Raw genomic sequence first — 23,410 nt, forward strand, 5'->3', positions numbered from 1 at the left:
TGGGAAGGAGTGGAGGACAAGTTTGGACATGTCCAGCTCTCCACAATTTCTCTGATACTTACTGGACTGGTAAACATTGAAAGCCGAGATAGACATGTCCAAACTTGTCCTCTGACACGCAGAAACGGAGGTGTTCCTTTGTCTCGCTTCCAAAGCGAATCGGTCGTGACGCACGAAGCCTCCGCGCGGCTTTCCATGACAAAATCTCTTGTTAAAAGTGAAATCTGCCGGAAAATGGCTGATGTCCAGCTCTTGTGATAACCAGAGAAAGAGCACATGACGGTCTCGTATCCACAGAGCCATCCATTTAGAAATGGTCCGGTGGCTTGTGCCGCGTTGTCGCAGCTTGGAGCGCGGCACGCCGAGCGTCCTTAAAGCTGTAGTAACAGTCCTTATTTTCTGTGAAGCCCATAAAATTTTCACTGAATACCAGATAAATTTTTCGAATGGTTTCCAGGTGCCAGTCTCTAACAGCTTCTGAAAAAATTCTGATGGGAAAAAAGTCTTTTTCATTCCGCCATTTCCAGACAATGAAAATCCGACGAGAGGGCGGGACCACTCCTTCCCAAGGTGTGCTCACAGACGAATGACGTCACCGACAGGCGTGGAAAAACTCACGTATGCGCACGAGGGTTCAAGCATGTCTGACGTAAAAACATATGAATAAAATCCATATAGTTTTTGAAAAAAATAAAAAGGACCTTTACTTTATTGACAGACCTCGTAGTTTTCACACTGAACATGGAAAAAGTTATTTCGAAATATCAAGAAGAGTTGTCTACCTGGATTTACATGAGCATGTGCCGGGGCTGCTGCAAGTGGTCGTGAGCCAAGCACAGGCTGGGCTGTGGCAGTTATTCAAAGTAATTCACTCTTTTACCAGCTTTTCTCTGAATCATGCATCTTGGGAGGACTCCAGATGTGGCCAGCTGAGAGTTACTTGGGAAAATCAACCATGATGCACTGTTACTTGGCCTTTTACCATAAATTAGTAGTAATGACTGAATGGTTATTTATTTCATGAGTAAACAAAATACATGCATATACACATTTGTTGTCATACGTGACTCCACTTTGGGTTGTTACCACTCCAGCCAATTAGAATGTAAAATGTTTCCGTGCAACTCATTATGATGCACACTTGCGTGCACACTGGTTGTGCTGCACTAATGCACATTGTACTTGTGTAAACTTTGTTGCACTGTTGATTCACTGACACTCTAAAAAACATGTCACATGACATCTGTTCTCATCATATGCACACGTCGTATCATGAGATGGACACCGCCCTCCCCCGCCCCCCCGGCGTTCTTGGCGGTTGGGGCGTGTCTCGGCTTTCTCTCCATTTCGACGGGACTGTTTCTGCATGCACTTTTGGTGGGTGTCTGCTGTTTGTGACACTTTCTCAGGCAGCAGGCTTGCATGAAATAGAAGATGCCCACTCCTTGATGTGACATGGATCAACTCGACGTGCCAGTGAACGATCGAACTCCAGATTAAACAAATGAAAGCCTCTTTTTTTTTTAAAAAGTATTTGTTTATTTATTTTTAGCAAACACTTGTACTGCCCCCTCCAAGTTGCAGGCCTGGGCGTGTGACCATATAACCTATATCAGTATCCATCTGTGCGATGTTTTACTGTTCACATTGTGATTTGTCAGTTAAGTCGGCCAACCGTAAAGCTACATAAACAGCGCTGAATGAAACAACCAATTTAATCTAGAAAAACACTTTCAGTCATTCTTTTTCGCATGTCTTTCCTTCTTCTGTTAGCTCATCTCTCAGGAACTGTGCTTTAATTTGTTCCTCACTTGTTTATCCACTTGATAATGGAAGTGTAAATTGAATTTGTCTTCACCTTTCTGTCTCTGTTGCGTTTTCTCACAGTCACTACCTGCATAACCACATTTCTTTGTTTTGCTGAATAGAAGCATTCAAAATTAAAACACAGCTGGCGGTATGCATCTAGTTTCACTGCTCCTCCTTTCCTCTCCTCCCATGATTCCTCTCTTGCATACGCGCCTCCCTCCCCTCCTCCATCTCTACTTCCAGCTGTCAGGAGGCTTCATTATTAAAGATTCATGGTGGCATCTGGGCAGCTCTTCCAAAAGCTTTTGTCAGACAGACCAAGTGTCTCAACTCGGAATAGCACTAAGTGGAGGTGACAAACACTCAAGCAGAGCCACGTGCACATACGCACGCACTTGAGTGTACACGTACTCACTCATTGTGATTTGCTTCAATATTGTGCTGCCAAATCCTTTTTAATTCACATTATCTGTGAAATGGAATTCTTAGTACTACTTTTCATTTTTAGCAACTCTTCAGAAATGCCCATTGTGTTCCACTCTAGTTGCTCGTGAACGTCTGAAAATCCTTCCATCCATTTGAAGCCATAGTAACCATTTTTAAAAAAATGTATGTGTTGTAGTCTATCAACACATTGAACGTGTCGTGCTGAAGGCCGCATTGACTCATCGTTGCACAGCAAGTCAGAATATAACTCTCACAGTGTTAATTTTATGCTTTCAAAGTGTCTGTATCCACCCACTCTAAACACTGCTATTTTAGCTTTTTTTAAGTGTTAAGTTTTGGCTAGAGGTTTGGTGATATCTGTTCTTTGCAGGGGACAAAAGCCCAAGTCTTCTGGGTCCTGATGCTTGGACAATGACCACTATAACCACAATAACAAAGGCGATGAGTTAATAACACTAGGTGTCTTTAGAGGATCCTTGGGTACAGATGGACTGACTTGGCATCAAATGAGCGCTTACTTGGGGAGACTCAGATGAGGCATAGCAGTTGCATTGTGAGGGAAAGTCAGCTATGATATTTTGGACATGTGGTATGTTTCTCTGTGCATGATCCAGCCCATGGGTTGCTCAGTGTTGAGGACTCCATCAGCTGGAGAAGGCCGAGCGGACATCCGTGTTTCACCCAACAGTGGCAGATGGATGGTTACTTTTGCGACCTAGGAAAGGATCGGTTGTTTTCCTGGGTTGTTGCTCTTCAGAACCTGGGGTGGTTTTGTGGTGCCGCTGCACCGCCTTGACTTGACTTGTAAGAAATTTTTTGGCACTCTGGTAGTGTCAGCTTACTAACTGTATAGTGTAACATAATGAGCTTTTAGCTAAGCCGCGTGTCATCAGACGAAGGGATAAAGAAACATATTTCTCGCAGTCCTGACGTGACATGATGTGCTGTATGCCCCCTCAACTGAGACAGTTGTGAGGTGGGATTTAAACCTACAGTCTTGTAGCTATTAGGTGGCATGATACAGAACTCAGAATATCTCAGAAAAAGCACTGCTGAGTTATGACTCCCTTTTACATTGTGTTGAAATGAAACCTATAGAAAGCTGAATTAACACTATGGGATTTAACACTAACATTAATAAATTGGGCTAATGACTTTCTTGCTATTTTAATTATACATTTTTCTCCTGGAGAGCTAATATCGTTGAGGATTTTGTTATGAAACTGCTATGTTAGACCTGCACACCCATGTATATATAAACTTCCAACAGCGTGATCAGTGTATGTAATTACAACATACGTAGTGCATCCTCCATCTGGTGGTGCTGTGGCAGTATTGCAACACGAATGGGATGAAGTTCAGTTTTTGGTCCATTTATATATTAATTATTATTATATATTAATTAATTTAAAACACAATTATTATTATTAGTAATAATATTTAAATATGTATTTGTGATTCATGCCATGAGTAGAGCAGGTAGCTGAGTGGATAAAAAGCTGGCCTTCCAGTATGTAGACCTTGAGTCAACTTACGCTCATGCTCATGCACAATCAAGCTACGTCTGTAGCTTGGTCGTGTACTTGTGCTTTCATTAGCTTGGCAGTGAAATTCAAATGTTTACTTAGCATTAACTCCATCTAACTTCCCCCTTCAAGCACAAATGAGTTTTAGCCCTTTTTGGAATCACCACACAAGCTATTAATATTTATTTTTCCATTCACAGTACTCATACTCCTTTATTGCCAGTATAGATTTGCACAGTTACAGTATGCACATTCACACCCACAAGATAGCCACTACAAGCAGAATCTAATTTCTTGGACACCAAGCAGAGCCACTGGAATAGTTGCGGATGACAACAAATGTCAACACAACCAACTCACGGGTCACATGAAAATTCAGTAACGCAACACTCGGTTTTGCTCCCATTTTGTATGAGATGAACTCAAAGATCTAAAACTTTTTCCACATACACAATATCACCATTTCCCTCAAATATTGTTCACAAACCAGTCTAAATCTGTGATAGTGAGCACTTCTCCTTTGCTGAGATAATCCATCCCACCTCACAGGTGTGCCATATCAAGATGCTGATTAGACACCATGATTAAGGCAAAGGCAAATTTATTTATATAGCACCTTTCATGCACAAAGCAACTCAAAGTACTTCACAAGATTAAAAACAAAAACACCTTAACATTACAGGATTAAGAACATTAAAAACAAGACATTTGAATTACAATAAAAGGAACTGTATATATATATATATATATATATAGAGAGAGAGAGAAAATAATACAATATTTAATAAGTTATAGAAAATTAGTGCACAGGTGTGCCTTAGACTGCCCACAATAAACTCTGAAAGGTGCAGTTTTATCACACGACACAATACCACAGATGTTGCAAGATTTGAGGGAGCGTGCAATTGGCATGCTGACAGCAGGAATGTCAACCAGAGCTGTTGCTCATGTATTGAATGTTCATTTCTCTACCATAAGCCGTCTCCAAAGGCGTTTCAGAGAATTTGGCAGTACATCCAACCAGCCTCACAACCGCAGACCACGTGTAACCACACCAGCCCAGGACCTCCACATCCAGCATGTTCACCTCCAAGATCGTCTGAGACCAGCCACTCGGACAGCTGCTGAAACAATCGGTTTGCATAACCAAAGAATTTCTGCACAAACTGTCAGAAACCGTCTCAGGGAAGCTCATCTGCATGCTCGTCGTCCTCATCGGGGTCTCGACCTGACTCCAGTTCGTCGTCGTAACTGACTTGAGTGGGCAAATGCTCACATTTGCTGGTGTTTGGCATGTTGGAGAGGTGTTCTCTTCACGGATGAATTCCAGTTCACACTGTTCAGGGCAGATGGCAGACGTGTGGCGTCGTGTGGGTGAGTGGTTTTCTGATGTCAGTGTTGTGGATCGAGTGGCCCATGGTGGCAGTGGGGTTATGGTATGGGCAGGCGTCTGTTATGGACGAAGAACACAGGTGCATTTTATTGATGGCATTTTGAATGCACAGAGATACCATGATGAGATCCTGAGGCCCATTGTTGTGCCATACATCCAAGAACATCACCTCATGTTGCAGCAGGATAATGCACGGCCCCATGTTGCAAGGATCTGTACACAATTCTTGGAAGCTGAAAATGTCCCAGTTCTTGCATGGCCGGCATACTCACCGGACATGTCACCCATTGAGCATGTTTGGGATGCTCTGGACCGGCGTATACGACAGCGTGTAGCAGTTCCTGCCAATATCCAGCAACTTCGCACAGCCATTGAAGAGGAGTGGACCAACATTCCACAGGCCACAATTGACAACCTGATCAACTCTGGTATCCCCCCCCAATAAAACAAAACTGCACCTTTCAGAGTGGCCTTTTATTGTGGACAGTCTAAGGCACACCTGTGCACTAATCATGGTGTCTAATCAGCATCTTGATATGGCACACCTGTGAGGTGGGATGGATTATCTCAGCAAAGAAGTGCTCACTATCACAGATTTAGACTGGTTTGTGAACAATATTTGAGGGAAATGGTGATATTGTATATGTGGAAAAAGTTTTAGATCTTTGAGTTCATCTCATACAAAATGGGAGCAAAACCAAAAGCGTTGCGTTTATATTTTTGTTGAGTGTATTATATTCCAGTTCTAAGGTGGAACTATGCCAGTATACAAAGGTATATCTAATTGTCATATACCTATAAATGCTACGCCAATATGATTGGATAAAACACTAAAGAATAAATAGCATTATCATATACCTATAAATGATACGCCAATATGATTGGATTAAACACTAAAGAATAAATAGCAATACACCCTTTTCACGGACGGGTAATATTTTTTATACCACCCGAGTAATCAGCCAATCCGGACAGCGGAGCGGTGCCACGATGAAGAGGCGCTGTCAGAGGAACTGTGAAATACTGGTGAGTCACTATTAATAATTTCTTACGTGTCCAACCTCGTAGGTTGATCATTAAAATTAAATTTGTTAGTTCTAAAAGCCATCATAATTATTTATAGGAAAACATTCTTTTCTTTTTTCTACTAAGGTTTAAACTTTGAGTGTTTACACAGGAGAGAAAAGTGAGAAAATGTTAATGCCTGTTTGAGAAAAGTGTATAAAGTGTGTAGTGAAGGGTTTTACAGCCTTAAAACATCTATAATAATTGTAAAAAATAACGATGTCTACTTCGCGGATTTCGCCTATCGCGGGTTATTTTAGAACGTAACTCCCGCAATAAACGAGGGACCACTGTATATGATAAAATCGTTATCAAATTGTTCACCAATGAATATGGCTTTTTACACCCTTCAGAAAACCATACAACATTTATCATTTATAGGTATATGATAAAATCGTTATCAAATTGTTTTACCAATGAATATGGCTTTTTACACCCTTAGGTGCCTGGTCCTGAGAACCAGGGATGTACAAATTGCTGACTTTATGTAACTGTCTCATGTTGTCTGGCTTTTATGGGATTACAGAGCCTGCAGGGTGTCACACAGGGGGAGGGAGGGATGTCCATGGGTATCTAGACTATATTGGTGCTGCTTTTCCCATGGCCACAAATTCTTGTCCTTCAGAGCAAGACATATTGTTACAGTCCAAAGCTCATGATGTGCTGTGCTCCTTTTCTTGTGTTTGATATAAAATTGACAAAAATGCGACCAACAAGCGCATCCACAGCTATTAAAGTTGTCTTTTTTTGGTCTCTGAGTGAAGGGCATCTTCTCCACTGACCTGTTCCTTCATGGTGCTCAAGGTTTCTTTCTAATTGACCAGTTATCCATCTTAACACTTGTGTCTGTAGATTGACCATGATGAGTTAACTGTGATTCTTAAATTTTTTTAACTGATGACAAAGATCAGATCAGATTCCAGAGGTTGAAAGAATATAAATGACATCATACATGTTTTTTTTTTAAACTTAGACACAATAAACTCCCCATTTGTTTTATTCACACATTCTGATCTTGTATCATGGGAATTACCTTGAATAAATTGTTCTCTAGTCTGTGACTGGCATTTCACTGAGCAATCATTTTCATTCCACTGGGCGAACAATCACAAATACAAAGAGTTCTCTTGTAACATGAACGTTTCACAGATACTTAGTCATAATCTGTTCGGCACATTTATCCTATCTGCTTGTTGAAAGACACTGACCTGGCCTTGTACCCCATGAAACTATATCATGTACACATCTGCCATTTGTGATCCTATTACCAAAGTCCATTCTCTTATTTTCCTGTACATATGTGTATTTTCAGTGTTTAAGTTCTAAAAGCATTTTGAGAATTTTGTGTTGTGGAAAAGAAATGCCTTACAATGGAGAATAGACAGTATTAGTGAAGATAGGGGATTTGCTTATGCATTCGTATGTGTGTGTGAGGGGAAGGCTGTGTTTTTACATATACACAGCACCTTGTGGGGGGGTAGCTCAGATGTCTTTGTAATGTTAATCTTGCCCCCCCCCCCCCTTAAAAAAAACTCACCATTTTGAGAGAATGCTGTTTTTTCCCTTATTTACAGTTGGAATATATTATATATATATATATATATATATATATATATATATATACGAGGTCTGTTAGAAAAGTATCGAACCTTTTTATTTTTTTCAAAAACCTGATGGATTTGAATCACGTGTGCTTGCATGAGCCAACCTTGAACCTTCGTGCGCATGCGTGATTTTTTTCACACCTGTCGGTTGCGTCATTTGCTTGTAAGCAGCCTTTGTGTGAGGATGGGTGGAGTCTCTCGTCGTTTTTTCTTTGCAAGGAAATGGCGGAAGGGCTGGAGCAGCGCGACTGCATCAAATTTTGCCACAAACTGGGCAATAGCCAGGTGGAAACCATTCGGATTATTCAGACGGCTTTCGGTGACGATCCTCTGGGCATCACACAGATTAAGGAGTGGCACAACCGGTTTAAAGACATTCGCACAACGGTGGAGGGCACGCCGCGCTCCGATCGGCATCAACACGCTGAAACGACCGGATTATTTCCAAAGTGAATGCTGTGGTGATGTGGGACCGTCGTGTGATTAGCCGAGAAATTGCGAAGAGGTGGACATCAGCACTTTTTCGGCACATTCCACTGTGAAAGAAGATTTTGCCATGAAAAGAGTGGCGGCGAAATTCATCGGCACGAAGCTGATGGCGCAGCAACAGCGCCTCCGTGTTGAAGCCTCACAGGACATGCCCTGACATGTCCAGCTTGTCCACAATTTCTCGGATAGTCACACTATTGAAAAGCCACGTTAATCCGTCTGAATCTTCCGAATGGTTGACGAGCTGGGCATGTTACAACATGTCCTGTGAGACTTCATCACGGAGGCGCTGTTGCTGCGCCATCAGCTTTGTGCCGATGAATTTCACCGCCACTCTTTTCATGGCAAAATCTTCTTTCACAGTGGAATGTGCCGAAAAAGTGCTGATGTCCACCTCTTCCGCAATTTCTCGGATAATCACACGACGGTCCCACATCACCACAGTGTTCACTTTGGAAATGATCCGGTCGTTTCAGCGTGTTGATGCCGATCGGAGCGCGGTGCACTCTCCACCATTGTGCGGACGTCTTTAAACCGGTTGTACCGCTCCTTACTCTGTGTGATGCCCAGAGGATTGTCACCGAAAGCCGTCTGAATAATCTGAATGGTTTCCACCTGGCTGTCGCCCAGTTTGTGGCAAAATTTGATGCAGTCGCGCTGCTCCAGTCATTTCGCCATTTCCTTGCAAAGAAAAAACGACGAGAGACTACACCCATCCTCACACAAAGGCTGCTTACAAGCAAATGACGCAACCGACAGGCGTGAAAAAAAATCACGCATGTGCATGAAGGTTCAAGGTTGGCTCATGCAAGCACACGTGATTCAAATCCATCAGGTTTTTGAAAAAAATAGAAAGGTTGGATACTTTTCTAACAGACCTTGTGTGTATATATATATATATATATATATATATATATATGGTTGGTGTGTATGTGTGTGTACACGCACACACACATACAGGGCATCCAGAAAGTATTCACAGGGCTTCACTTTTTCCACATTTTCTTATATTACAGTCTTTTTCCAAAGTGGATTAATTTTTTTCCCTCAAATTTCTACTCACAACACCCCATAATGACAACATGAAAAAAGTTTTTTTTTTTTACATTTTTACAAATTTGTTAAAAATTAAAAAAAAAAACTAAGAAGTCACATCTATAAGTATTCATAGCCTTTGCTCAATACTTTAATGCACCTTTTTGCAGCAATTACAGCCTCATGTCTTCTTGAATATGATGCCACAAGCTTGGTGCACCTATCTTTGGGCAGCTTTGTCCATTCCTCTTTGCAGCACCTCTCAAGCTCCATCAGGTTGGATGGAGAGTGTCGGTGCTCAGCCATTTTCAGGTCTCTACAGAGAAGTTTAATTGGATTTAGGTCTGGACTCTGGCTGGGCCACTCAAGGACATTCACAGAGTTGTCCTGAAGCCTTGACTTTGATATCTTGGCTGTGTGTTTAGGGTCATTGTCCTGGCGAATGATGAACCGTCGCCCCAGTCTGAGGTCAAGAGCACTCTGGAGCAGGTTTGTCCAGAATGTCTCTGTTCATTGCTGCATTCATTTTTACCTCAATCCTGACTAGTCTCTCAGTTCCTGCCTGTGAAAAAAACATCCCCACAGTATGATGCTGTCACCACCATGCTTCACTGTAGGGAAGATGCCTGGTTTCCTCCAAACATCATTCCTGGCATTCACGCCAAAGAGTTTCTCTCATCAAACCAGAAAATTCTTTTTCTCATGGTCTGAGAGTCCTTCAGGTGCCTATTGGCAAACTCCAGGTGGGCTGTGCCTTTTACTAAGGAGTGGCTTACGTCTGGCCACTCTACCATACAGGCCTGATTGGTGGATTGCTGCAGAGATGGTTGTCCTTCTGGAAGGTTCTCCTCTCTCCACAGAGGAATTTAGGAGCTCCTGACAGACTGATCATCGGGTTCTTGATCACCTCCCTTACTAAGGTAGTTTTCCCCCGATCGCTCAGTTTAGACGTGCAGCCAGCTCTAGAAAGAGTCCTGGTGGGTCTGAACGTCTTCCATTTACGGATGATGGAGGCCACTGTGCTCATTGGGACCTTCAAAGCAGCAGAAATGTTTCTGTACCCTTCCCCAGATTTGTGCCTCAAGACAATCCTGTCTTGCAGGTCTACAGACAATACCTTTGGCTTCATGCTTGGTTTGTGCTCTGACATGCTCTGTCAGCTGCGGGACCTTATATGTAGACAGGTGTGTGCCTTTCCAAATCATGTCCAATCAATTGAATTTACCCCAGGTAGACTCTAATTAAGCTGTAGAAACATCTCAAGGATGATCAGTGGAAACAGGATGCACCTGACCTCAATTTTGAGCTTCATGGCAACGGCTGTGAATACTTATGTACAAGTAATTTCTTACATGTGTGCTTATGTACATGTGAATAAGGCTGTAACATAACAAAATGTGGAAAAAGTGAAGCGCTGTGAATACTTTGCAGATCCACTGTATATATAAGGCAGCACGGTGGTTTAGTGGATAGTACAGTTACCTTACAGCGAGAAGGTTATCGGATTGATTCCCGCCTGTGGCCTTTCTGTATAGTTTGCATGGTCTCTCTGGGTGCTCCGTCTTCCTCCCACATCCAAAGACATGCAGGTTAGGTGAATTGGAAACTTGAAATTCTGTTGGTGTGTGTGCAGGTGTGAATGTGTTTGTCTATATGTGGCCCTGCGACGGACTGGCGTCCTGTCCAGGGTGTACCCGCCTCATGCCCTGTGACGACGAATGAGTGAGTGATGAGCAAGTGGTACAATGACCTGTGAAGAATTACACCCAACTAATTATGTTTTATTAAATTTAACAGTTCATAGTTACCTTAGGTCAGTTTGTTTATTGCTGACATCATTCAGTCTTGCAGTGCAAACTTCAATTTTTTTTTTTTTTTTTGTTGTCTACTGTCTGAACGTCAGTGTGCATCTTCATCAGGTGTTTTCTGTAAAAGTACCTCCAGTGGGTATTTATGAATAACATCACCAGCAGCATGTCTTATAAGTAAACATAAAATGCAAGAATGCATTAATAGCTACGTACATTATGCACATTTATGGTACAGAAAAAATCTATTTAAATTCATTGAGATGCCCGGATGACTTTCATGCATTCTTTCTGAAGCAAATTTGTGGAAAATGGGATTTCTTGCATGACACAATCATGAAAGTGAGTACAGCAGTCAGAGGGTTTATTGATCGCTTGAAATATAGTGCACTTACCTTACAGTACGTTGCATTTAAAGTGCAATGTTTCCTATTCCCATCCAGGTAATTCAATAGCCTCAAAAACATCACATGTTCTCTTCAAGTATATATATTTTTTCTCCACATTTCTGTAGAAAAGCGCAGGAGCAACAAAAGAAGGTGGTCGTAGCAGGCTGTGTTCCCCAGGCTCAACCACGCATGGACTACATCAAAGGGCTCAGCGTCATTGGGGTATGTATGTAATCCATGCACGTGTGCACACACTCACATGCACACAAAATCAGATACAGTTTGACCTGTTATTTCACCTGACTACTAACGTGCAGTGTAGATCCTTTTCAGGCTTTCTTCCTGCTTGGTAGATCAATAAACCTCCCTCGGAGATGAGACTAAGACCACAGAAATGAAGATAAGAGAGTAGAAAAAATGAGAAAGGAAGAGAGGGAAAAGAAAAGAGAAACCGGGCAAGAAATATGGCCAGCATATTGGAATGTGAAACATAGTTGGCATAGGGGGATACTTTTAAGAGAGACTTCTCCCGTGGTGAGGTCCCATCCATACACAGGGGAGAGATGTGGACAGTGAATGATGTGAGGACCTTATGGATTAGTATGTGACGTACAAGGTGGATCGGACAGCGTGTCATTCTCGTTGTTTTGTTATGATCATGCATTGTAGCTTAGCACAGATATCCGAGAGCCCTATGCAACCGAGGGAACCAACAGAAAATACAAATGATGTAACTAAAGCCTTGTCCACACGGGAGCAGATTTATATATATTTGCATATGTTTTGTATCAATTTGGCATTTCATCCTCACATAAACAGTGCTTTGGATGTCTGAAAATGACCGTATTTGAAAACGGGTCCCAGAGTGGGTGAATCTGTGCACACACAACACACAGCGCCACATACAGGCTTTGCATATGTACGGTCGGTCGATTTGAGTGTTTTAGTGTGGACGCAGATAAATCTTAAAATGTTGCCATGTTTACAGAACACTATTTGGAAAGAAAGATTGTTTTGTATCCGTGTGGACACGACCTAAGTAGGAAAATGGCTACAAGCCACAGGACCACACCATATAAAATCAGGAAGGAGAAAAAAAAAGTCTTCTATGCAAACGGCATAGAAGACCTCTCCACATCTAATTTACCTCAGGAAGTAAGCAATGTGTACACTGTTCATTAAAGTATAGTTATTCCCCCTCCACAGAATGCAAAAGGGGTATTACAATGGTTTCTATTCATGAATGCATCCATGCATCCTTCCATTTATTTGTCTGCGCTTCTGCCCGATTATGTAGGAGAAACTATTTTGTAAGCTGCTTAACAAAATTAGAAGACGATAAATTGAATGAGTTTGAAGATATTTGTATTTGTGCCTGACCAATAAATCAGAAAGCCTACATAACTAGCTGATATAAACTACGTGCAGATCAGGCATATCAGTGTTTGTAACAGACAATAAAAGACAAAAGATACCGTGACTTAAGATCACCCATGGCACGCGGTGATTCATACTTCAGAGCAGCCCATTTCATTGAAAAATTTGCCAGACTTAATAACTTATCTTTTAATTTTGTAATATTAACCTAAAAGATTCCCGGTCCTTATTTGTATTTAAGCGTTGTGGCTGTATTTCGGCCACCTTCCTGTCTTCAACAGCAGGACACAATGCCACAATGGCAAAAGTTGGCATTTAAAAAAAATTAATATAAGATTTCATGGATGGGATGTTTGCTGACTAATTATTCTGTCTACAGTGATTTTAAATCTGTACAAAGTGAAGTTTTATAGGATGCTGTGATTTGTGCAAAGTCATACAAACTTAAAAGTTGACAAAATATTGAAGGTGGTCTGGTCCAACACATTCCAAAAAGAAAAAACTAAAACACTTATTGTGCTGTAGGCACATTAACTTCATCAATTGCAAACAAAAGATGTCCTCCACTTAATAATAATAATAATAATAATAATAATAATAATAATAATAATAAAAAACACCGAAGGTTTACGCTTACACTCTGCATGAGGCAGTTCAGCTCTGTGCCTTTAAGTGGGGAGCAAATCCTATGTCTGTCCAATATTAATATTTTTTAACCTTTTAAAGATTCTGTATGATCTATCCATAACATCAAATGACATGAAATACAACATAAAATAACAAAATATCAAATTTGTTTCATGTTTAACAGAATGGCTCAAGTTGTGATTCTTACAATAGATAAAACATTACAAGATTTGAATTATTTATTTTATTTTCCACTTCTCATAGGCCCACTGATGTCTGAGAAGGCCCCATCACATGGGGAAAATGGCCCATTACGTCAGGCATAGAGGAGTCATTAGCCCATAACACCATTTTAAAACACGATTCACTCTGTTGGTAAAACAAGCTTAAATTCAAACTGTATTATGTCATGTTATCTTGGTGAGGACTCATTACAGAAACTACACAAAATAAGCGTTTGGGGAAATGTTTGTTCATGCTGTGTGTTTCAGTGGAAAATAATGGTCGATACATCTGCATATCAGATTTTAGGATCGTCAGTCAGTAAAAATCGATATCGGCTTTAAAAACCTGTGTCAGTCAGGCTGTAATTTATAAACACATTGAGAGTTAAGGCCATTGTTTTCCTTTCTGCAAGCTTGGTAGAGCAGCCAGCAGGTCTCTCCACTGCTGCCGATAACTAATCCTCTCCTGAGTCTGTTTCACAAGAAAAGCCCATTTTTAACCATTGTTAAAGGTAAATAAACATCGAGATTGCTTTTGTCGCTCCAGCAAGAGGAAAGAGTTGAACATTTGAAACTGTTGACGGCATGTGCCATTGCCATAAACAGTGCCAGAATTTTCCATCTTGCCCCATTCAACCATGGGCCAACATGTAAATGCTGCAGTAGCCATTGCATAGAACCCAATTATCATTTCTTTGGCTTCTCACGTTTACTCGCCGTTGCCACGGCTCATATGCTATAGATTTGTGTATTGATTTGGCACATGTTTTATGCCTGGTTTCCCTTCCTGATGCTACCCAGATACACATACTCCAGCTTTGAACCAGGGAACTTCCTCCTGGGATGCAAAGTGGGTAAAAAAAAAATCCTTTTTCATCTAAAGCAGAAAAATAGCAGAATATATTTACTTTCATTAAACAAACAGGCAATAGTGCAGCAGATAAGTGAATATTTACTGAGGGATCCTTCAAATGGTGATGCAAGCACCAAATTTGGCACACATGCTCCTTAGACATTGCTCTTAAAAATGCCGGGTACCCACGTGAACTTTCAATAGGCGGCCAAGAAGGGGTCAATTGAAGTATTACACAGGGGTCAAAATTTAAAAATGCTCCAATCATATTGAAAGGTATTCCATATTATTTGTCTGATCATAAAGATTCCAAAAAGGTATAGTTTGGACTATCTGTAAATGAATGTTCCGGAGTTATGGGGTAAAAACAACAAGAACAGTGACAAAGGTCAGTTTCAATTTGTACAGGGGTCAAAAGTTAAAGTTGCTCCAATTTTGGTAAAAAGTGATGCAAATTATTAGTTGAGTGAATATGGTTTTAAAAAGGAATAGTTTGCATCATGTATCATGCTTAGTTATCATGTTACAGGGTAGCATATGTCACATGTCATAGAATCCAATGGATGCTGATATTATTTAACCTTTACTTGGCAACCCAAGCACACAACACAGTCAAAACTATTCCATTTATTAATCCTATTAGCTCAACCAGTAATTTGCACCACGTTTTACCAAAATTGGAGCAACTTTAACTTTTGACCCCTGTACAAACTGAAATTGACCTTTCTCAGTGTTCTTGCTGTTTTTACCCCATAACTCCAGACCATTCATTCACAGATAGTCCAAACTATACCTTTTTGGAATCTTTATGATCAGACAAATAATATGGAATACCTTTCAATATGATTGGAGCATTTTTAAATTTTGACCCCTGTGTAATACTTCAATTGACCCCTTCTTGGCCGCCTATTGAAAGTTCACGTGGGTACCCAGCATTTTTAAAAGAGTAATGTCTAAGGAGTATGTGTGCCAAATTTGGTGCTTGCATCACCATTTGAAGCATTTTTTTCAGTTATCCGCTGCACTACAAACAAAAGCACCCCACTAAAATGGTCATAAATCACTACCCAACATCTACTGGTTATTGCCTCTTTCTTTAAAATAAAAGGTTTTGAGGCTGGTGGGTAGTATAAATGTTGCTTTAAGTATTCTTTACCATACGTAATGTAATTCCATTAAAGCAAACATGCCAGAGTGTAACATAGTTACATTCAAGTCAAGTGACATGTATGTGTAATATAATTACACTCAGCCAAACAGGCTTTTGTGTGTGTGTGTGTGTGTGTGTGTGTGTGTGTGTGTGTGTGTGTGTGTGTGTGTGTGTGTGTGTGTGTGTGTGTGAGATAGCCTTCAGGGCGAGGCAGGAGCAGCTGGGATGTTTATCACTGCTGGTCCTTTTTATTGTCACAAATAGACTGAATTATGCAGATACACACACGCACACACAAGCACACGATTGGATGTATTTGCACCTGCACATGCCGGAGCATACACAAGCATTGGATGGTACACACACTCACCCCTTGTGTGCCCGTGATGGTTGCAATCTCCCACACAATGACAGTGACAGTTGGTGGTTTATGCAAATGAGATGCAAATAACCAGTTGAAGATTTGTATATAGTGATTGCACTAACGGCTAGATAAATGCGTGCGTTTAAAAGAAAAAAAAAAATCCTTATTTACGCAGTAGACTTGACCCGTGGGTCAGCTTTTGTATACGGATTTGTGTTTCTGTTTTGTGTTTATGGCAGTGATATGAGTGACGTTGTATTATGGTGCTGTATGTGAGGCACATGCGCAGTGATGGCTTGGTAATCATAGGCTTACATTGGCTAAACAGTGATGTTAACCAGAGATGCACGCACAAATTCTGTTATGAATTAATTAATTTTTTGAGCCTGCTTTCATACTCTTTGGGGATCATAAGTATTTTTGTATTCATACAGCCTTGACTCAGTTACTGCAAATAAGAATTACAGTATTTGCGTGTTTCCAGGGGCATTTTTTAAGTTACTGTTTTTATTTCAAGGTTAATTTCTTTGTTTTTGTTTTTGGATTTTTGTCATGGTGTGGAAACAAATACATTAAGGTTGAAAATTCTAAAGCACCATGATGTGTCTATAAATGGAGGTTTTGAATTGCAAATTTTCACAAAATAAATCAAATGTTAGACAATATGAAAGACTATAATTCCTGGGTCATTGTATCTGACTTTATGATTCATGACAAATTATGGTTTACAGTTGCCCGTGCTTGAAATTTAATTTTCCTTCAGTGAATGTTGTTGAAAAAACCAAATATTTAATTAACCAGGAATTTGAACCAGGATTTGAAAATAATTGCTTTAGAAAGGCAGAAACTGAATCAGAACGGTAAAAGTCTAAAGTACACCCAACCTTGAGTGGCTGCTCTGAATGAACCCAGACACAGATTGCCTGTCCATTAGAAGAAAAAAGGTTTTATTTCTTTGTAAAACACACATACAAGTGCTGCCTTCAACACAATCAATGTGCGTTTGAAAGAAGTGTTACTCTCAGTAATGTAGCTATTGAGAACAGGTGCTAGAACATGGACTTCAAAAATACCGAATGCTTAGACTAAGTGGTGGAAGGCATGCTGTGAGAAATGAAAAGACATGTTGGGAGAAAATTTTTCTCTTGCCTTTATCCTTTCTTTCTCTCTCTCTCCACCCTGTTGTTTCTTCTCTCCTTCACATGCCTTCTTTTCTTTTCAAAATTCCTGCAGTATGCATTGATGGTAGATTTATGAAATCAGTCCTTTTATGTGCAGGCTGATTTTTAAATCAAGCTCAACTCCCCAAATAGCTTATTTCACTGAACAATGGGGCTTTGATGACTTTTCTATAAGATTTGATGGTTTGTCAGAGTTTGCCAAAGCAGAAAGAGGATTGTCTCTATTGCACACCGAATCCAACAAAGGCAACGGGTATCGGTTGCGAACCGTGATCTCGTTCAGCCCCCGGTAATCAATGCATGGACGAAGACCGCCATCTTTTTTGCCCACAAAAAAGAAACCTGCTCCCATCGGAGAGGTGGAGTTACGGATCAGCCCGGCAGCTAAGGAGTCCCGGATGTAGGTCTCCATCGATTCGCGCTCAGGTCTGGAGAGGTTGTACAGCCTGCTGGACGGGAACTCCACACCTGGCAACAAATCGATGGCACATTTCATTTATATAGCGTCAAACAGAGTTGCCTCAAAGCACTTCACACAGGTAAGGTCTAACCTTACCAACCCCCAGAGCAACAGTGGTAAGGAAAAACTCCCTCTGAGGAAGAAACCTCAAGCAGACCAGACTCAAAGGGGTGACCCTCTGCTTGAGCCATGCTACAAACATAAATTACAGAACAATTCACGGACGAATATACAAGAAATGCTATTGGCGCACAGGACAGGAGGATCGCCAACACCATTACAACTCCCATCTCTGGATGGAGCTGCACCTTAAAGTGAGAGGAAAAAAAACTGAATCAGGCATCAGAAAGACAAAAAAATACTGTATAATTTGCCAGCATTAAACAACAAGAAAACAGAGAAATACTAAGGTGATTGCCGGCCGCTAGCCCTAAGCTTCACTAAAAGACCCAGAATTTAGGTAAAGTTGAGGCCGCGGCCCACTCTAATTGCTAATAAATGAATTAAAAGAGACACCACTTTTTCCACAATTTTAGAGAAAAAGGATAGATTTGATTTCGGCCGATAGTTTGTCAATACACTAGGTTCAAGATTAGGTTTCTTAAGTAATGGTTTAATCACTGCAGATTTGAAACATTTAGGAACAGATCCAGAAGTTAAAGAAAGATTAATAATTTCCAGCACAGTCGGCCCAAGAGTGGGCCACAGGTCCTTAAACAGTTTTGTTGGTATAGGATAAAATAAACAGGTTGTGCTTTTTGTTGACATTACGAGTTTTGTCAGCATGCCAAGTGAGATACTGTCAAATTCTGTAAATCTAGGTAATACCTCAGTAGTGGCGCCCACATCAATAGCAGGGTGTAGTGGCTGGATTAAGGCATGCCGGGATATGTTTAACCTGATGTCTTCTATTTTCTTCTCAAAGTAATCCAGGAAATCTTGTGCTGTAAAAGGAGAGCAAACTACAGGTGGTTGTCCATGCAAAAGTGTTGCCACCGTGTCGAACAAGAACTTTTGAGTTATGCTTGTTTTTGTTGATCAAATCAGAGTAGTAAGTCCGCTTTGTAGCAATAATGCATGCTTATAGTCCAAGATAGCATCACGCCACGCAAGGTGAAATACTTCTAATTTTGAACGGCGCCATTTCCGTTCTAGACCTCTTGCTTTATGCTTGAGGTCACGCAAATAATCATTGAACCAAGGTGACTGTGATTTGGGGGAGCGCGGTTTTAACACAGGTGCTGCAATCATGTCGAGTGTAGTTTTGAGCTCTGAGTTTAACCTATCCACAAGTCTGTCTACTGACTGGGTATTTGTCAAATGTGAAGCTAAGACATCAGCCAGTCTAGCTTCTAGTTCAGTCTTAGTTGAGGAGTTGATGCATCACCGTAATGATATATAAGGTTGTTGTTCCACTAAACACGGCAGCGAAACTGTAAACTTAATAAGTGAGTGATCAGACACCACTGATGTAAGAGGCATGATGTCAATATTCGTGACAGCAATACCACGTGCGAGAACCAGATCCAGGGTATTTCCACTAATGTGCGTCGAATCCCGAATGCATTGCCGAAATCCTAATGCATCCACAGTTTCCATAAATGATTTGCAGAGAGGATCAGAAGGCTTATGTATATGAATGTTAAAGTCACCAATGATCAGAATGTTATCTACACTAGTTGACAAGTTAGAGATAAACGCACCAAATTCATCTAAGAATTCAGAATATGGGCCAGGAGGCCTATATACAGTGACAAAGTAATACGACTGATTTTTATTCTTCTGACCTTGGCAATGTGTAATATCCTGAACAGAGCGGAGAATCAGATGCTCAAACGAGTGATATTTGTAACCCCCAACAGCTAATAAGCTAAACCTAGATTAATAAATAAGAGCAACACCCCCGCCTTGCTTCGCATCACAAGGGACGTGACTAAATGTATATGCTGGTGGGCAGGCCTCATTTAAGGGGAGGACAGCTGTAGGTTTAAGCCAGGTTTCACATAGCCCAATCTTATCTAAGTGATGATCAATAATTAGATCATTGATCAACAATGATTTTGAGGACAGTGATCTTATGTTCATGAGACCCAGTCTAAGGACTTCAGTGGGGTTGACAGTTGAACTGTTTGGGTTTAGGGGTGGTTCCAGAGTAGCATTTATAAGATGCCTAGAAGTAGGTTTAGGTTTAAGACGTTCCACGCGCGTTGTAGGTAGCAGACATGAAATCTTTGCTATTGCTGGAACAACCACTGGGCCATCCTCAATTTCAACATCATCCAATATAGTAATGGGTATTAAGTTTGGAAAGCATATTCCTCTATGATTTTCATGGACACGACTACGGACACAGGCCACAGTCTCAACTTGTTTAAATTCCCTCCCTGGCAAATAAACTGCACTATCACCATTGTGGATTTTCTGCACTAAATTCCCCGCTAAGCTAATGGATTCCACACCCACATTTGTCATAAGCCTTGCAGGATCTCTAATCACCTGCTCCATGGCCTGCTGTAGATTCCTAATGTTACCCTCCCTGTAGAGCTCTATCTATGTTCGCAGACAAGATGGCGGCGCCTTCCCCAGTAGGGTGGAGGCCTCCGGCATCAGCAAGCCACGGCGGCCCCAGAACGAAGGCCAGTTATCAATAAAGCTAAAACCTTGCTGTCTACAAACCTGCGCCAGCCACCTATTTAATGATGTCAGCCTGCTAAACGCCTCATCAGTACCCCGGGAGGGGAGGGGACCAGAGACTATTAATCAATGCTGACACATCTTTCTGGCAAGGTCACAAGTCCTCTCTATGTCCATTTTTGTGACTTCTGAGTGCTTCATCCCAATATCATTGGTGCCAACGTGAATAACTATGTGACTATATCTCATGTCATGTTCCTTCGTCTGTCTTCCCTTCTGCAGCGTCAGCACCCTAAGATGAGATACAGTGTCGGGAGCTCTGTCCCCAGGAATACATTTAACGTCAGCCGGTGTCTGTAACCTGACTTTGCGGTTGGTAGAATGCCCTATCACTAAAGTCCGGTGTTTTGGCCTGGAGACAGAAGTGGAAGTCACTTGTGGGCTCAGAGAATTCACATCTGGCAAATCCAAGGGGGAGAACCGATTCACAGTTCGCACTGGCGAGTGTGATCGGGGTGCCACAACCGGGCATCAAGCCCTACGGGGCTTACGCCGCCTAGCCACAGTCCAAAAGCCGTCCTCCACAGCCGGCGTTTCTAAGCTGATGCTAATGGGCTCGCTCGCCGGCCCAACACTCACCTCATCTGGAGTGCCCATAACATCTAACTCCACTGTGTTAAGAAGCTGCTCTAACTTTCAGACACGGCTCTCTAAGAGAGCCACCCTATCTTCCAACATCACGCAGGATTTACGGAGGGTGTAAAGTGCAATTAGTAGTGTACTTTGTGCACTAAGAAATTCAAGAATGTAGCCAAGCAAACACTAGCTAACCAATAATGGATAAACTAACCACTCCTAAGTTTCACACAGATGCAAATAAATGAATTAAAATTCACAGCAGTTACACTGAAAACCTAACAGATGTATTCAATAGGTAAAAAAGCAGCAGCTATAAAATACACTAAACAGTTAATTAACTAACAGGAGTGTAAAAAAATAAAATGAAAAAATGATGACGGGGGTCTGAAATAGCTAATGCAAGCTAACCGCTCGCGAAAATGCTAGCCGCTCCTAAGATTTTACCCACGAGTAAAATAATTGCTTAAAATTCACAGCAGTTCAACTGAAAAACAAACAGAAGTATTAAACGGGTAGAAAAGAAACAGCTATAAAAGTAACAACGGAGAGGGGAGGGGTTGACCTAGCTAGCTTTCGCTAGCTAGGTCGCAGTACTATTGCCTAATACCACTAATTTTATGTAGTGAAGAATTTATGTAGTTTGTCTCCATTATTAACTTTGTTCTGCATTAGTCATGTTCTGTGTATTGATGTCTACATGGGGCCTTGTAGCCTGTCAGTGGTCAGTTTATCTCCTTTCTGCTTCTTTGTGTCTATGCTTGTTGTTTCTCCACCTGCTGCTGTTTTACATCAGACTGTTTACACACAGTTCATGGTGCTAAAAGTGCAGACACTCTGTGACATTGAGAAAATCCATATCACTTAATCTTGGCAGGAAAAAACAAATCGTTTGATTACCTCTGTTTGTACTTGTGTCCTTATGTCTCTTTGCACACTACATCACCTTTCTGCATGTATACTTACATGTCCACTCTGTTTAAATGTGGATCAGTATGTGTGCATGTAAGTTGTCAATATCAGGATTTGTTAGTGTGCACGACTCTTGTTTGTCTGCATCAATAACCTCGCCCCTTGTGTGTCTGCCTTCAGGTACAACAGATTGATCGAGTGGTCGAAGTCGTGGACGAGGCAGTTAAAGGTATTGTAATGCTTGTACTGACACATGCACAGTATGAATGAATGTGCAGGAGTGCAGTGAACGAATGAGGATCCCAAAGAGTTGCACCCGATTTTGCCTTCAGAACTGCCTTAATTTGTAACATAGATTCAACAAAGTGCTGGAAACATTCTTCAAAGATTTTAGTTCATATTGACATGACGATATTACACAGCTGCTGCACCATTACACCACATATAACCTGAATTATTGATACAAGACAGAATAGATCCATGCTTTGATGCCATTTATGCTAAAATCAGATCCTACAGTACCATCTGAATTCTCCAGCAGATTATAAGACTCAACAGACTAGGCTATTGTCCAAACTCGATCAGCCCATCACAGCTTCACTGTTGAGGTTTTAGCTGGCAGGAATGGTACCCAGGGGTCTTTTGCTGCTTTAAGGTTTCATGCATTGTGTTCTACAGATGTTCTTCTGCATTCCTTGGTCATAAATGCATCATAAATGCAATATTGAGTTGTCTGTTACTCGTGCACATTTTGCTGTGCTGGAGCAGTTTGAGCCCATCTCTTTTTTGTCTCTAAGTGAGGTAGTGAAACACTTGAAACCTACAAGTTGTCCTTCAGATGTTTCAGCCAAGGTGCTGAAAGACATTTTTAATACTGTTGGGTCGGTTCACCTAACTTTTATCAACTCCTGTCTTAGTCCAGGGTCTGTTTCAGTTGCTTTTTACATGCTGTGGTTCGACCCCATCTTAAATAAAAATCCTCACCTTGACTCGTCGGTTTTATTCAATTTTAGACCTGTTTGGCATCTGCCATTTCTGTCCACGGTTCTAGAAAATGTTGTTTTTTTTATACAGTTACAGTCATTTTTAGAAGACAGTCACATCCTTGAAAAATTCCAATCTGGATTTACATCACAATATAGCACTGAGTTGGCACTTTTAAAAGTACATAACATCACTCTCTATGTAGATGCAGGAAATCCTGCTGTGTTGGTTCTGTTGGACCTCACAGCAGCCTTTGAGACTGTGGATCACACAGTACTTGTTTCCCAGTTAGAACATGTTGGCATTCATGGTACTGTATTGAAGTGGTTTAAATTGTATTTGGCTGAGATTAGCTTCTCCGTTATGATTGGTGACCTCTCCTAATCAATTGATTCTCTTTGTTGTGAAGTGCCACAGGGTTCTATTCTTGGCCCTATTCTGTT

At 41.1% G+C, this 23,410-nt stretch overlaps 1 protein-coding gene across 1 annotated transcript in view; it reads left to right on the forward strand.

Annotated features, from left to right (window-relative positions):
- cdkal1 (CDK5 regulatory subunit associated protein 1-like 1) overlaps positions 1-23,410 on the forward strand; it is a 564,681-nt gene that overhangs the window by 172,197 nt on the left and 369,074 nt on the right. The window contains exons 5-6 of the mRNA XM_034175248.1: positions 11,691-11,787; positions 22,164-22,212. Coding sequence (XP_034031139.1) covers positions 11,691-11,787; positions 22,164-22,212 — 146 coding nt within the window. The remainder of the gene's footprint in view (positions 1-11,690; positions 11,788-22,163; positions 22,213-23,410) is intronic.

The sequence above is a fragment of the Thalassophryne amazonica genome, chromosome 7 (genome assembly GCF_902500255.1).
Source record: "Thalassophryne amazonica chromosome 7, fThaAma1.1, whole genome shotgun sequence".
NCBI lineage: Eukaryota > Metazoa > Chordata > Actinopteri > Batrachoidiformes > Batrachoididae > Thalassophryne > Thalassophryne amazonica.